Consider the following 16306-nt stretch of genomic DNA (forward strand, 5'->3'; position numbering starts at 1 on the left):
CTCTCTCTCTTTTACATATATATATATATATACACATAAAAACACATATATACATATATATACATATACATACACATACATACATATACACATAGATATATACATAACAACACATTCACTTATATATATACACAAACACATATATATATATATACGCATATTCCCTTCAACTACCCTAATACTGAGGTCTCATGAATCATACTCATCATCTTTCCATGTAGGAATGTAAACAAAACAGTTCAACTTTAGTAAGTCCCTTGCAATTTCCGTTTCTTGATTACCTTTTCATGCTTCTCTTGATTCCTGTGTTTGAAAGTCAAATTTTCTATTCAGTTCTGGTCTTTTCACTGAGAAAGCTTGAAAGTCCTCTATTTTATTGAAACTCCATATTTTGCCTTGGAACATAATACTCAGTTTTGCTGGGTAGGTGATTCTAGGTTTTAATCCTAGCTCCATTGACCTCCGGAATATCGCATTCCAAGCCCTTCGATCTCTTAATGTAGAAGCTGCCAGATCTTGGGTTATTCTGATTGGGTTTCCACAATACTCCAATTGTTTCTTTCTGGCTGCTTGCAGTATTTTCTCCTTGATCTGGGAGCTCTGGAATTTGGCAACAGTATTCCTAGGAGATTTCTTTTTGGGATCTATTTGAGGAGGCGATCGATGGATTCTTTCAATTTCTATTTTGCCCTGTGGCTCTAGAATATCAGGGCAGTTGTCCTTGATAATTTCCTGAAAGATGGTATCTAGGCTCTTTTTTTGATCATGGCTTTCAGGTAGTCCAATAATTTTTAAATTATCTCTCCTGGATCTATTTTCCAGGTCAGTGGTTTTTCCAAGGAGATATTTCACATTGTCTTCCAGTTTTTCATTCCTCTGGTTCTGTTTTATAATATCCTGATTTCTCATAAAGTCACTAGCTTCCACTTGCTCCAATCTAATTTTTAAAGTAGTATTTTCTTCAGTGGTCTTTTGGACCTCCTTTTCCATTTGGCTAATTCTGCCTTTCAAGGCATTCTTCTCCTCATTGGCTTTTTGGAGCTCTTTTGCCATTTGAGTTAGTCTGTTTTTTAAGGTGTTGTTTTCTTCAGTGTATTTTTCAGTATTTTTTTGGGTCTCCTTTAGCAAGTCATTGACTTGTTTTTCATGGTTTTCTCGCATCCTTCTCATTTCTCTTCCCAATTTTTCCTCTACTTCTCTAACTTGCTTTTCCAAATCCTTTTTGAGTTCTTCTATGACCTGGGGCCAGTTCATGGTTTTCTTGGAGGCTTTGGTTGTAGGCTCTATGACTTTGTTGTCTTCTTTAGGCTGTATGTTTTGGTCTTCTTTGTCACCAAAGAAAGAATGCAAGGTCTGAGACTGAATCTGGGCGCGTTTTCGCTGCCTGGCCATATTCCCAACCAACTAACTTGACCCTTGAGTTTTTCAGTGGGGTATGACTGCTTGTAGACTAACGAGTTCTCTGTTCTACGTTTGGGGGGGAGGTGCCAGCTCTGCCACAGCCAGCACTCTTCCTTCCCCAAGAACCCCCAACCCAGACTGGGCTTAGATCTTCAGCAGGCTGTTGCACTCCTGCTCTGATCCGCCACTTAATTCCTCCCACCAGGTGGGCCTGGAGCCGGAAGTAACAACAGCTGTAGCTGCCCCACCTCCGCTGCCCCCGGGGCTGGAAGCCGAACCATGAACTCCTTCCACTCCCGCAGCTTTTCCCACTAACCTTCTCCGCAGTCTTTGGTGTTTGTGGGTCGAGGGGTCTGGTAACTGCCGCAGCTCACATATTCAGGGCGCTAGGGCCCCCTGTGCCCGGCTTCTGGTCTGGATCGTCCACGCCGCTCAGGCTGGGCTCTGCTCCACTCCGTTCCCAGCTCCCAGCTCCCAGCTCCTAGCTCCGTGTGGAATAGAGCTCACCCAGAGACCATCCGGGCTGTCCTGGGCTGGAGCCCTGCTTCCCTCTGCTGTTCTGTGGGTTCTGCCGTTCTAGAATCGGTTCAGAGACATTTTTATAGGTTTTGGGAGGGACTCGGGTACGGAGCTCACTCTAGTCCGTGCTTACCAGCCGCCATCTTCGATATTTAACTATTTTACCATGTGTAAGTTACTTCATCTCTCAGTGTCCTTGACAACTCTTTTAATAGTTGTGGATAGTTGGCCATCTGCATGGGCAGAGGGAGTGTACAATTCAATTCAAAAACATTTTAAAGCACCAACTATGTGAAAAGTCCTACATAAATATTAAATATGGATGGTCAGGTGGGTCAGAGGATTTTGATAAAATGTAACTAATAGTCAAAGTTTGAGATATTAGCCTTTAAAAAAATAAGTGAATTATTCCTAAACGCCAGCAATGTTCTAGGTGGGATCCAATGCTCTTGGGTAATTTCCATTTATTGCAATGTGAGTTTTAAAATGTATTATCTTTTTATCGTGTATCTTTTGGTTCTACATCACTTTCCTTTCTGAGTATATCCACCAGGACTACCCACCCCTGCCCTTCCCTACCCGGCCAGGCATCCCTTGTAATAAAGGGTTGTTTGTTTGTTTAGAGAGAGAAAAGAAAATCATTCAGCAAAACTAACCAATGTGTCACTCAGAGTCAGGAAGAACTAGGTTGAAGCCCTTCCTCAGACACCTGCTAACTACAGGCCGGATGATTCTTCCTGATTCCAGGCCCAGCACCCTATCCACTGTACCACCTAGCTGCTGGCTTTTATATCGTTATAGTTATGGTGTATGTTGTTTTCTTGGTTCTGCATTCTTTATTTTGTGTCATCTAGTAATATAAGACCTCCTATGCTTCTCTAGATTGCTTCATATGTATTGCTTCTTATGGCGCAATAATATCCACATTCATATTTCTGTACCATACCTTTTTAGACATTGATAGGCTCCTACTTTATTGCCAGTTCTTACTCAGTGTGGTTTTATAGATACACAGCCTTGACTTATTAGTCTTCTAATGTACACAAACAAGGACCTCAAACAGTCAGAACTGGTGTAAGGAGGGGCTCCTGAAAAATTACCTCCATTGTTACGATGTACGATAAAATAACCACATTGTTATAATATGCTCAGGGTCTATATGATAATTGGAGGGCATCCTTGTTACATGCTGGGATTTCATGAATTCCCTTTTGCTTTAATCTCTTAGGCCTTTTTTAATGTAGTATATAATTTCAAAGCACTGTTTGGATAGTGTCCAGGTATCTTTTTCTCTTACTTTTTAAACCTGGAATCTTGGATTAGTTAGGGGTGAGGGTTAGGGGATGAACCTAGAAAGTTCTTGGGATAAAGATGATTTGTCCAAAAAAGCAAAAAATACGATTGCTCTTCTATGTCAAAAATAATCGCAGTACTTTTCTGAACAGCATACAGAATATGCAAGAGATTCTATATTTGCTCACTAAGGGCTTATATTTTTCCCCTTTAGTTTCTTCATTGTAAGGAATAACCTTCCAAAATAAGTTGTTCTTTAAAAATCCAACTTTTTTAGACATGATTATAAAAATAGACATTTAAACCCAAAGGACAATTTTCCCTTTGCCTTAATAAACGGAAACAGTTGCCTATTTGATTTTATGCTCTTCGGAAGCCTAATTACTTTGTGGTGAAATATTAATGTCACATTCAATTCTTGTAGTCACTTCTCAGAATGTGATAAAGCTATGGTTTAATAGAGTTTCTAAGTTTTCTCCTAAGCCATTCTTCTTCAAGTATTTTATGTTCCACTCAGGAAAAGACTAATGACCTAGTGATTTCTTTCAAAAAATAATGGAAGACTATTCATTCCTTTTTTCTTTCTTTTTTTGATACATTTTGTTTTTACCCATCAGTTGCTTTTCAACAAATGATCCAACCCATTCCTCCCCCCATGTTACTTTTCCATTTAAAAGATAGTGAAGTGAATCCTCCTAACAGTGTAATTATGAATGATAGAGCATGTTATTCTCCATTTTTAATACAGGACTATTTCTGCAAAAACTCATCATCAAGCTGTTAACTTCAATATATTTGAGGGAATGGTCTGTCATGGGGTACCCCTTGTGACTATTTCAAGAGGCAAGGTGGTATATGAAGCTGGAGTTTTTAATGTCAGTGCAGGAGATGGAAAATATGTTCCTCGGAAACCATTTGCTGAATATGTTTACAAACGAATCAAGCAGAGAGATCAGGTGAGTATACAAGAATCTATAGACAATAGACTACCACTATAAAACCCACCAACTTTTGGGTTACTATCTCTTGATTCTTTTTTTTAATTCTTTTTTTTTCTTTTTGCAGGGGGGGAAGGTAGGGCAATTGGGGTTAAGTGATTTGCCCAAGGTCACACAGCTAGAAAGTGTGTCAAGTGTCTAAGGCCGGATTGGATTCCAAGTCCTCCTGACTCCAGCGCCAGTGCTCTACTCACTGTGCCACCTAGCTGCCCCACTCTTTCTCAATTCTACCCCTTTGGATTTCATTGTATCAGTCAGTCAACAAGCATTTGCATGCTGTGCGCCAGGTGCTGTACTAAGCCCTGGGAATATAAATATAAGCAAAAAACAGATTCTGCCCTCAAGGAACCTGCATTTTAATGGGAAAAGAAAATACATAAAAGGAAGCTGAAAAGCTTTCAAGAAGGGAAGGAGAATTGCTGTAGTCAGAAGTATGGTAGAGAAAGTCCAAAATACAGCCTGGAAAGGAACGAAGGTACAGCTGGCCTGGGCTTCCCTCCATGAGTGGACATTCTAGGAGAAACCACCCAAACACAAGAATGGAAAGTACTTTCAATGGATGAATTCTAGGCCTAGGGCATACCGGGGGCACAGTGCAGAAAGTCTTAAATTCATTCTAGAGAGTATATCCATTGGGTCAAAAATGAGACCAAATGTTGTACTTCGGTTTTGTGCTCATAATTATATTTAAACCTAAATATTCATAAAGAAAAATCATTGCAGGATAGATGACCTTTTCCCTTTTAGTGTGGTATATTTTTTAAATTTACATTTTTTAAAATTACCTAAAGTCCAGCTTTTCCTCCCTATGTTGTTTAAAAAAAGAGAGAAAAGCAAAACCCTTCTACCAAATATATATAAAAAATAAAATAAATTACTATATTGGCTATGTTCAAAATATGTGTCATTCTACACCATGAATCCATTACCTCTTTGTCAGGAGGCAGAAAACATACTTAATTAGTCATCTGAAATTTTGGTTAGTCATTGATTACACTGATCAGAGTGCTTAAGTCTTTCAAAGTCTTGTTTTTTTTACAATGTTGTTATTATTACATAAATTGTTCTCCTGATTCTATTCACTTCACTCTGCATCAGTTCACACAAGTCTTCCCAGGATTCACTGTACTCATCTGTTTCATCATTTCTTAAGGCACAACTGATTTCATTACATGTATACATGATAATTTGTTCAGATGTTTTCCAAGCCATGAGCATCCCCTTTGTTTTCAGATCTTTGCCATTATGAAAAGAGCTGCTATAAATATTTTTGTATACATGGATTCTTTTCTTCTTTCTATAATCTCTCTGAGGGATAGGCCTAATAGTGCCATCGCTGGGTCAAAAGATACCTACAGTTTAGTGACTTTTTGGATGGAGTTCTAAATTGCTCTTCCGAACAGCTACATCAGTTCACAACTCTACCAATAGTACAAATATATGATTTCTTGCTCCCCTTGTCATCCCTCTAACATTTGTCATTTTCCTATTTTTGTCAACTCTACTACTCTGATGAATGTGAGGTGAAACCTCACTTACTTTATTTGCATTTCTCTAATCATTTGTAGCATTTTTCATATAGTTATTGATTGCTTTTATTTCTTCCTTAGTAAATTGCCTATTCATATCAATTAAGGAATGGTTCTTATTCTAGCAAAGCTGAATAATAAACTAATGCACTTTTAAAAATTGCTTTCTATGTCTAGCTAGATAGGATAAATGTTTCCAGAGAATGTATGTCTTTTGTGGGTAGTCTCAAGGGATGAGCCTTTTTGCTGCATGAAATTATAACAAAAACTAAAGGTTATGTTTCAATATTATAGTGGTATGAAAAAATAAAAAATCATATATAGATTGTGATCTAATGAGTTTATAAATTAAATAGTAATTTGCCTTAATTTTTAAAAAAATCTAGTCATTTTTGGCATAGGATCCAAAAGAGAGCAAGCAAAATTTATATTTTATGCATCATAAATATTTCAAGAGCTGTCTGTCAATAGAAAATACTTTATTACCTTACTAGTAAGACCAATATATTATCTTCAAAATCTGGATTTATTTATTTCCTTTGCCACCTGATACTAAGGTCTACCTGCCTTGCCTCATGATGCTATGGAAGTGGCCCTGGCCTCTCAAAGCTGGTGGCCTGTATGGGAGGAGCAGCCAAACCAATTTTGAAAGCCTCACTACCAGAAGGTTGGCCACCAGATGAGGGAGTTTTGGTCATGACAGTTCGTGAAAACACCCTCTAATGGAGCTGCATCAGTAGAGACTGTTCCATTCCACATCAATGGACTCACACGTATTTTGAAGTGTTTGAGGCAGCTAGGTGCTACAGTGGATAGGATGTTGGACTTGGAATCAGGAAGAAATGAATTCAATTCTGAGTAAGTCTCAGACACTTACTAGCTGTGTGACCTCAGGAAAGTTATTTAACATCTTTCTGCCTCAGTTTCCTTATCTGTAAAATGAGTATAATGATAGCACCTACCTCCCAGGCTGTGATGAAAAATATTTATAAAGTACTTACAAACCTCAAAGCACTGTATGAATAGTAGCTATTACTATAGATTGTTCAGTGGCTCATTGGATAGAGTGCTGGGCCTGGAGTCAGGAAGACCTGAGTCAGATCCAGTTTCAGATACTTAATTAGCTGTACGACCCTGGTGTATCACTTAATCTGTCTTCCTCAATTTCTCATCTGTGAAATGGGGAAATAGCACTTACATCCCAAGGTTGTTGTGAAGAGAAAAAGAGATCGTATTTGCGAAAGTGTTTAGAAAATCTTGAAATTCTATATAAGTACTAGATCTTATTATTATAATTTCAAAGAGTGATCTCTGGTACATTTCAAAGGATTTGCTCAAAAAAATTCAGGCCTTTCAAAAGAGTATCTGTTGTGTAAACAAGGCCCACTAGTATAGACTACTCTTTCATCCATTAGTCCAATCATTTATTCAATACTTCAAAGATCTACAATTTTTTTGGCATGGGAATTCTCTCTCCCTACACAAGTCACAACCCTTCTAAATTAGTAGCTGGTGTTCATAAGTTGCTATGGCCAAAAATTTCATCTTGATCTCGACTTTCTGAACTTGGCTGGGCTGGCCATCAGATAACAGCAATAGAAACGTATCACTAGATCCATAGTCAGAGCTTGGTGGAACCTACTATAGCTTATACTTTACTTGAAGAGCCTCACAGAACTGGGGGTCACCTCCACAACATGGAAGTGTCATTCCACATGGTATGGGAAGGCTTTAGTGGAGGCACATTGACACATACTCAAAATTGTTGTTAGTGCACTGATGACTTCACTGCTTCTCTCTCACTGGATGACCTTTCTTACCTAATGTACTATCCTTCCGGACATTGACTTTTGTGTTAAGTAAATGATTCTTTGATATAGAGATAGCCATCAAACATTTATGTTACTTTCTATGTCCCACATCTGTAATTTAGATGTCCTCCTTAGCTATTTGAGAAGAAATCTTGAAACTCTTTTATTATTAGTAAAGGAAAGCATCAGAGAATTAATTGGCATATTTATCAATAAATATCAAATTGATTGATCATATTTAATATATATTAAATATATACATGTATATATACATATATATAGGGGGTGGAGAGAACAAACTGGAGTTCAAATATGGTGTGTTTACTACATCCAGATTCTGCTAACTTGAAATAATTGCGGGACCAAATGATTCAGATATACTATGCTATATTGAAGCATGATATATTTGCTATTATTGAGAAAAAATTCAAAATAATTTATTTGTCTGGCAATTTTCATGATCTTTCTCACATGGGAAGATAATCCAACCTAAAATCCACAGTCTTTTGAAATCATAGGCTCAAGAAATTAAGGATTCCTTAAATGTAGCTCTAACAACTATGTCTTATACATCAAAGTACTTTTTATCTTTATGAGACAAATGTGTCAGAACATAGGCCTGCTGTGAATTTTTATTTTCCATTAACTTGTTACATTTTATTTATTAGCACATAGTTACATTTTCATTTAGAATGTGATCTAGACTTCATTCCTTCATTAATCATTTATTAAAAGCCACTATTTGTAAGAGATTATGGATAAAAAGGTAGATACAACACAGAACCTACTCTCAAGGAGATTATAATCTACTGCAAGTACACAAATACCCACAATATAAAGGGAAATGAAAAAAAATACAAGATGACCAAAGCACTTTGAGAAATTTCAGGGAGCAGAGAGCTAGATCATTTTCACCTGAAGAGGTCAGCAAAGGCCTCACTGAGAAGATGACCCTGAAATTAGGCCTTGGAAAAAGGGATAAACTTCAACAGATGGAGATTGGAGGTGGAATTTGTTGAAGGCATGGAAGATTATATAGACAAGAACATGAGGAATGGAGAAAAGGCAAGAAAAACAAAAGAGATGGATAGTATGTAGATTGGCAAAGAGGTGTTGGTTACAATGCAAAGTGTATAAAGGGGAGTGGTAATGAGAAAAAGTTGGAAAGGTAGATTGGAGCCTGACTGTGGAGGGCCTTGAATGCCAGGATCAGACAATGAGGAACCACTGAAGGTTTTTGAGTAAAAAAAATAGCAGGATCAAAATGGTGCATTAGGAAGTTTACTTGAATATTAAGGATAGAGTGGAGAGAGATGGACTCAAGAAGAAGAAGTAGTTTATTACAACAGTCAAAGTAGGAAAAGATGAGGACCTGAATTAGAGTGGATGAAGCATGAGTAGACAAAAGGAGACAGCCATGTGAGATACTGCTCAGAAAGAATCAGTAGGATCTGACGATTGATTGAATGTATAGAGCAAGAGAAAAGATGACTAAAAAGAGGGTGCTGCCATCAACAGAAATAAAGAAACCAAGGTTTGGGAGAGATATGGGGAGGAAGATGATGGGCTCAGGCTTGGTTGTGTTGAGTCTGGAGTAATAGTGGGACTTCCAAGTGAAAATTTCAACCATCGGAGAGTTGGCAATAGGTGGCTGAGGTAGAAGGAGAAGTTCTGGATAGAGATATAGATCTGGGAAAGATGTGTGTGGACATGATAAATCTTGAGTCTACAGATGATAAACCAATGAGTGTGCCTTCTATTTGTTGTGTGCTTCAGTCATGACCCAATTTGGGATTTCCTTGGTAAAGATACTGGAATGGTTTGCCATTTCCTTCTCCAACTCATTTTACAGAGGAGGAAAATGAGATAAACAGGGTTAAATGACTTGCCCAGAGTAACACAGCTAGTAAGTATCTGAGGCCAGATTTAAACTTGGGTCTTCCTGACCAGGCCAGGCACTCTATCCACTGTGCCACATACCAGTATAATGTCTTAAAAAGCTTGTTTGATGGTAGTATCCAAAGGGACTCGTGATAAAGTAAAAAGAACATTGGAATTAGAATCAGAGGGTTCAAATACCAGTTCTGCAGCTTTCTACATGGACAAGACACTTTTATTCCATGGGGGACCTCAGTTTTTTCTTTTGTCAAATGAGGGGTTGAACTAGATCTCTAACACCACTTCTTATGCTAGAGATACATCTTTGTATAGACTGATTATGTTGTTTATATTAGTAACAGCAAAATATATATTTTCAATGAGGGAGTAGAAGGAAGAGAAATAAGACATTTATTAATTGAACAAATAAAATTTAATTTAAGAAATCAATAAAAATATAGAAGGAAATGCTGGAAACATATCAACTGTTATCACACCTACCCTGGAATTGGGAATTTTTCTTAGGTAAGCCCTTTTTAACGTAATTCCATTTTCAAATCTTAGAAGCAATATGGCATAGTGGGTAGAGTATTGAGTTTAGAGTGAAGAAGACCTAGGTTCAAAGCTGCTTCTGGCACTTATTAGTTATATGATCCTGGACAAGTCATTTAACCTCTATATGTCCTAGACAACTCCCCAGGACCAAATCTTAGATCATTCAAATATTTTCAATCCATCATGTAGAGATAGTACACAATATTAGTATTAGACATTTATTTTCTTCTTCAGGAAACTCTATAATTTAATTTTTAAAAATATATGATAGCTGGGCTGGTGGCACTTGCCTGTAATCCCTGTTATTAGGAAGTTGAAGTTGGTGGGTTGCTTGAGTCTGGGTGTTTTGAGCTGTGGTGGGCTAAGCCAATCAGGAATACACACTAAGTTCAACATTAAGATCATTGCTTAAGGAGGAGGGAATCAACACAAGTTGGTCAGAAACAGACATCGAAGCTCCCATGCTTTGGGATTGGAATAAGACTCTCTGTTGCTTCTCACCCTGGGTCTTGCTGGGGACTTTTTCCATAAGCATTTCATATGTGGCCAGTATGAAGTTTTAGCTGTGGGAGTAGGGCACGCACATCTGCACACCTGTGAAAACAGCCATTATTTATTTAGAACAGAATTACAGGTTTAGTCAGCCTGTATCCGTTGAGATAGAGACACCACTGCTAACTCTAGCTGCTTGACCCATAGAAGGGGGAAGGGAAAGGGAGAAGATTAGCACTGACGCTAAAGAAACAGAGCAAAACTAGCATCCTTTCAAGATCACCAACAAACTGTGCCATTGAGCATCACCATCATCGCCAGCACTTATCCAAAGTGTCTTAAAGTCTTATTGCAATTTTAAGCTATTAACACTGAAAGTGGGGGCGGCTAGGTGGCGCAGTGAGTAGAGCACCAGCCCTGGAGTCAGGAGGACCTGAGATCAAATCCGGCATCAGACACTTGACACACGTCCTACCTGTATGACCTTGGGCAAGTCACTTAACCCCAATTACCCTGCCTTCCCCCCTGCAAAGAAAAAAAAACTGAAATTAATGTTTTGCAAAGCACTTTACATTTATCTCATTTTATCCTCAGAAAAACCCTACAAGGCTAGGTGCTGTTACTACCCCCATTTTACAGATGAGGAAACTGAGACCAATGAAGGCTAAATGAGTTGCCCATGGTCACACAGATGGTAAATATCAGAGGCAGGATTCTAACTCAGGTCTTCCTAATTCCAAGTACAACACTCTATACGCTGCACCATCTATTGGCAGGAAGTAAGTTTTGAGACTCAAAAAAATGGCACTGTTATCAAGTCATAGCTGAGATATTTTCACTTCAACTCAACAAACAACAAAAATTCATGATGTTGGAATGGGATTTAATATTAGACAACAGCAACCATAAGCATAGAGAGCTATCGTAGAAGATTCAGGGTGAAGGGAGTAGGGATAGAAAAGCTTTGGTAGAAAGAAGCATAGGGGCAGCTAGGTGGCTTGATGGATAGAATACTTGGCCTTGGAGTCAGGAGGACCTAAGTTCAAGTCCAACCTCAGGCACTTACTAGCTGTGTGACTCTGGGCATGTCACTTAACCCCAATTGTCTTCTGCTATCCCCAACACAAAAAAAAGGAAAAAAAAACCTGAAGCATCATAGGATGTGATGCTCAAGGGTTCGTCTTTGGCTGGTTGAGAAGAGCATTGGCAGAAAATTTGTGGTCACATCTCCCTGAACCGGGAAGAGGGTTTCAGGCAAAGGACTGAGGAGACAGTACTGTAGTGAGAAGGTCTCTCAAGGCATCCTGCTTAGCCCCGAACTAAGTAAATAATATTGTCTCATTTCTATAGTAAAAGGTCTTCACATTTTTTTTCTTCACAACCTTTTGAAATAGATAGCCCAAGTATTATCTTCAATTTGCAGAGAAGAAAACCAGCTTAGAGAAATTAGACTTGCCCTGGTTACACCGTCAGTAAGTCAGAATCAGAATTTGAATTCAGATCTCCTGAGTCCAAGTCTGATATTCTTTCCACGGCTCCATTTATTACTTGGGAACTACATTTCCCATAATTTCCTGAAGAGACTTGCATCCAGTTTTAAAAGAAGGCAAGCTAAGATACGCTGCCCCCCACCCTAATGCACACACACACACACACACACACACACACACACACACGAGAAAAATAAAGTGTGTAAAAAGAAAAATGTAATGTTTTGTTCCAGACTTGCACGCCTACCCCTGTGAAGCGACTCCCTTACAAAGGGGAAGTGACTTCATTGAAGGCCAGTGGAAAAAAAGAAGCTTCAGCACCTGCAACCAGGAAATAGGCCCATGGCTAAAGCTTTGCTTTAGCACTCTCAGGTAATGGATTGCTCACAATCAAACACTATGGGCTTGTATGTTGATGCCAGAAAGGTGACCTGGGTGTCATATCAATTTCTTGTCTCCTTCACTCTTTGTAAGTTTGCAAAGAAAGTGAGTACCAGAGTAGAAGTCTTCTGGGAGGTGGTTTAAAAAGTAAGATAATATTTGTAAAAACCTTCACCAACCATGAAGTGCTAAGTCAGTGTTGGCTATTGTTATTATTTAAAATGATGAGAGATTGAATAATGGGAAGTTTATGAAAATGACCTCTCATAAAATTTGGGCTAGTATCACTAGGTAAAGAGATGAATTTAGAGAAGCCTCACTCTCTGAGATCTAGAATTCAAATCAACTTAACAAATTGGTCAATTAGTAAACATTTTATAGCTTCTGCTATATGTTGAGCTCTGTGCTAGGTGTTAGAGATACAAAGGTTTACCCATGAAACAGCCCTTACCTGCAAGGAGCTTACATTCCCTCAGGAGAGACAACTTGTATGTCAATGTAGTATATATACTTTGGCTCTACCATCTCAGGGCCAATGACATGTACCAGACACCTATTGCATATAAGTATATACAGAACAAATGACTAATAAATCTTTAGGGAGAGAGAGTACTATATAGCCATTGAGGAGATCAGGGAAGGCTTCAGGGAGCCTTTGTAAACTTTTTCGTTTTAGGTGATGAGAGTACAGAGACAACAACAAAATGGTTCTTGGACTGAAGGAGATTACACTTTGCTAGAAAGGGACTTCTAAGGCTAGGGAGAGAGGCAAATATTATGAAAAAATTTGGCAAGAATGTGGTATGGTCTGCTTTGTCTCTCATACATGTCATACTTTTCTTGAGTCTTGGAATGACCTAGCTTGGCCTGTGTGTCTGTGTCTGTGACTGTAACAACAATGCTACCTGGAGCTGCTGTGGGGCTGTAAGGCCAATAATACCAGCACACAGGAGGGATGCTAGGACAGGTTCTTTTATCTGCTTTTCTAAAGGAAAGCAATTTAAAAGGAGTCAACAATCTTACTTTAATCAATATATATACATATTTGTATGTATGTATATATGTATGTGTGTGTGTGTGTGTATACACACACACACACACACACACACACACACACACACACATATATATATATATATATATATATATATATATATATATATATATATATGTATAATTTGCTTAGTTCAGGGGAAAAGTCAGCACCCCAAAGTTCAGAGAAAATATAAACAGCAAAAACCAACAGACAGGGCTTCCAACTGTCTAACCAAAAAACAATACATATGTAGAGAGAAGTTTTTCAAAGGCAGGGGCTGGAGGGGGTGGTCCTTAACAGCTACCCAGAGTCTTATCTGGCTGTATCACACAAACACTCTTCCCATGAGTGAGCCCTAAAGCAAAATGCTAACTTCAGAATACATATATGCTTTTTCAGGGTCAGAGGGCAACACAATCCTTGTGACCCAGACTTGTGTGACTCAAACTCATGTCACTTAGGCTTTCTTTTGACTTAGGCAGGTCATCAGACTCTCGATTCAATCAAAGACTCTTGGTTCAATCAAAGGTAAGACTCAATCAAAGGCACTTGATTGCCTTAGAGCTGAGGAGAACTAGAACTCCAAAAGAAAAAAACAGCAAAAAGTCCCACTTTTCTTGCCCTTACAGTGACACAGAGTTGGGACATGGTCTTCTTCTAAGACTGTGGGGTAGCATGGCAGTACTCTACAGGAGTAGTGAGGTAGTACAATGGATAGGCCACTGTGCCTAGAGGCCTGAGTTTAAATCTGGCTTCAGACACTTAATTATGTGACCTTGGGCAAGTTACTTAACTTTGGTTTGCCTCAGTTTCCTCATCTGTAAAAAGAATGGGGATAATAATGGTACCTCCCAAGGTTGTTGTGAAGATAAAATGAATCAATATTTATAAAGGGTGTCTGGCACAGAGTAAAAGCTATACAAATGTTGATTATTATTATTGTTGTTGTTATCAGTTTTATTATGAGAGAATATGTAATTCAGAGGATTTCCCTCTTAATAATTTATAATTTTTAACAATGAATAATTTCCCCATTAGAAAGAGAAGAAAGCAGTTATTCTTCTTTCCTTTTGATTTGCTTTGATTAACTTTCTCAATGCCAGACGATGGGCCTTAGCATTTTATGTGTGAAGGAGTGTGTTACAGTATATTCCTCTTCTTCTCTGCAAAGGTAAAGAGAGCCAAAGGAAAGGGACCCAGAATACTGTTCCTCGAGCTCAGTCAGACGCCCTGCATCGTCTTATCTAGAAGCACACCTGATAGCACCACCCAAGGATCTTCTTGAAAGAATAACTACAATGAAACTTCTTTTCTCTCAAAAGGGAAGGCTGCCTTCTTGCCAGAATTTTGTGCAGAATAAAATTATAGATATAAATGAAGGTGATGATTTTGAATTTCTGTATGAAAGTTAACCAGGAATCATTTGGAATGGCGTCATTGCTTGTACCGAACATTTTAATTTTATGAATAGAAATTACATCATATTCAGGATATATCTGCCATTAAAACATGCAATTCTCTACTTTTATTATAATTAATAAAAATTTTGGATCTTCACTAGCTGTTTAAAGCATCATCTATCTGCAACAAATTACATTTTTTTCCCTTGATACTAATGGGGCTAGAATTCAGCAGCATGATTTCTCCAAAATAGACCACTTTCACCACAATTATGAAGTACATTCTGTACATTCCCATGGAATTAGGTCTTCATCTTAAAATGACTTGAGAACAATGTGAAAGAATGAGAGAGAGAATGGTCTCATTGCTATAGAGCTTGTTTGGAGACAGGAAGACCTGGGTTCAGGTCCTGCCTCCGACAAATGAAAGCTGCGTAATCATTGGACAAGTTATTTAACTCCTTGTTATAAATATACTCATATTGCTTAGGAATAAACAATACTTGTTGGGAAGCCAGGAAGGTTTTAATTATATTTTACATTTATTCATTCTGAATAAATGGGTACATCCCCTGAACAGAGTACAAGTGATGAGGTTTGGGGTTGAGGGGAGCTCGAGACCCCAAAATACCAACATGCCGGGTCCTGCCAAATGAATTCAACTCAAGCCTTCTCAGCCAAGTAAAAAGACAAAGTTTATTAAGGATTCGCCATATTGGGTAAACTCTTAAGGAGCCTGAGCATTTGTGCCGCTCATGCTAGTGGGCCAGATCAATCTGAGCTGAGTTAGATTGAATCTGAGCACTTTTATGGAGGCAAGATGGAGCTTATATACAGAAAGATTGTGGGAGGGATTGAGGGGTGGTCTTGAGCAGTCTGGGATGACTAGAGGAGGGGTTTAGAGCTGACTAGGGTGACTGGGGTGAGCTTAGACTCCAGGGTGGGAAATAGCTGAAGGCTAAGAGGAGATGACAGACAATAGAAGGCTACAGTATAGATATTTTGATCAGGATCAAGGGTGGGAAACAGCTACAGGGCAATCCAGTGGTAACCAGACAGTGGAAGGCTAGGCTAGGCTATTCGGGCCTGAAAGGCCAGATCAAGTGGGAAGATTCAAGGTGGGGTTCAAGGGGGTTCCCACAGTCTAAACCTCATCACAAGGGAGTACAAGGACTCAGACCGACGCCAATCCTTTTATTGATTCCGAATTTGAATCTCCCACCAGGCTCTTCATTGGCCAGATGTAACCCCTTGACTGCCTACATCATGGCCCTCCTCAAATGGCTCATTTGAGCATGCATACAAGCCTGTAACCTTTCACCTGACCAGAAGCCTGGTCTCTGCCAGATCACAGCCCTGATTAGAATTGGTTCCTGACTTACATTCTGCTGAAGCTGGGGAGGGGGGAGATACTTTCAACTCTGTGGAAACAAAACTGCTTCCACCATTTCTCACACTCCTCAATGTCAGGCAATTCTCTAAACTGTAAATTTACAGAGGAGTTGCCTATTTGTGTCAGTTGA

At 38.8% G+C, this 16306-nt stretch overlaps 1 protein-coding gene across 1 annotated transcript in view; it reads left to right on the top strand.

Moving 5' to 3' along the window:
• Positions 1-14940, top strand: part of DPYS (dihydropyrimidinase) — a 108702-nt gene extending 93762 nt beyond the window's left edge. Inside the window, exons 8-10 of the mRNA XM_036742062.1 lie at positions 3962-4169; positions 12200-12338; positions 14555-14940. Of these exons, the coding sequence (XP_036597957.1) occupies positions 3962-4169; positions 12200-12304 (313 nt within the window). The 3' untranslated portion in view covers positions 12305-12338; positions 14555-14940. The remainder of the gene's footprint in view (positions 1-3961; positions 4170-12199; positions 12339-14554) is intronic.
• The last annotated feature ends 1366 nt before the right edge of the window (positions 14941-16306 follow it).

Source organism: Trichosurus vulpecula, chromosome 1, assembly GCF_011100635.1.
Source record: "Trichosurus vulpecula isolate mTriVul1 chromosome 1, mTriVul1.pri, whole genome shotgun sequence".
NCBI classification, from domain to species: Eukaryota; Metazoa; Chordata; class Mammalia; order Diprotodontia; family Phalangeridae; genus Trichosurus; species Trichosurus vulpecula.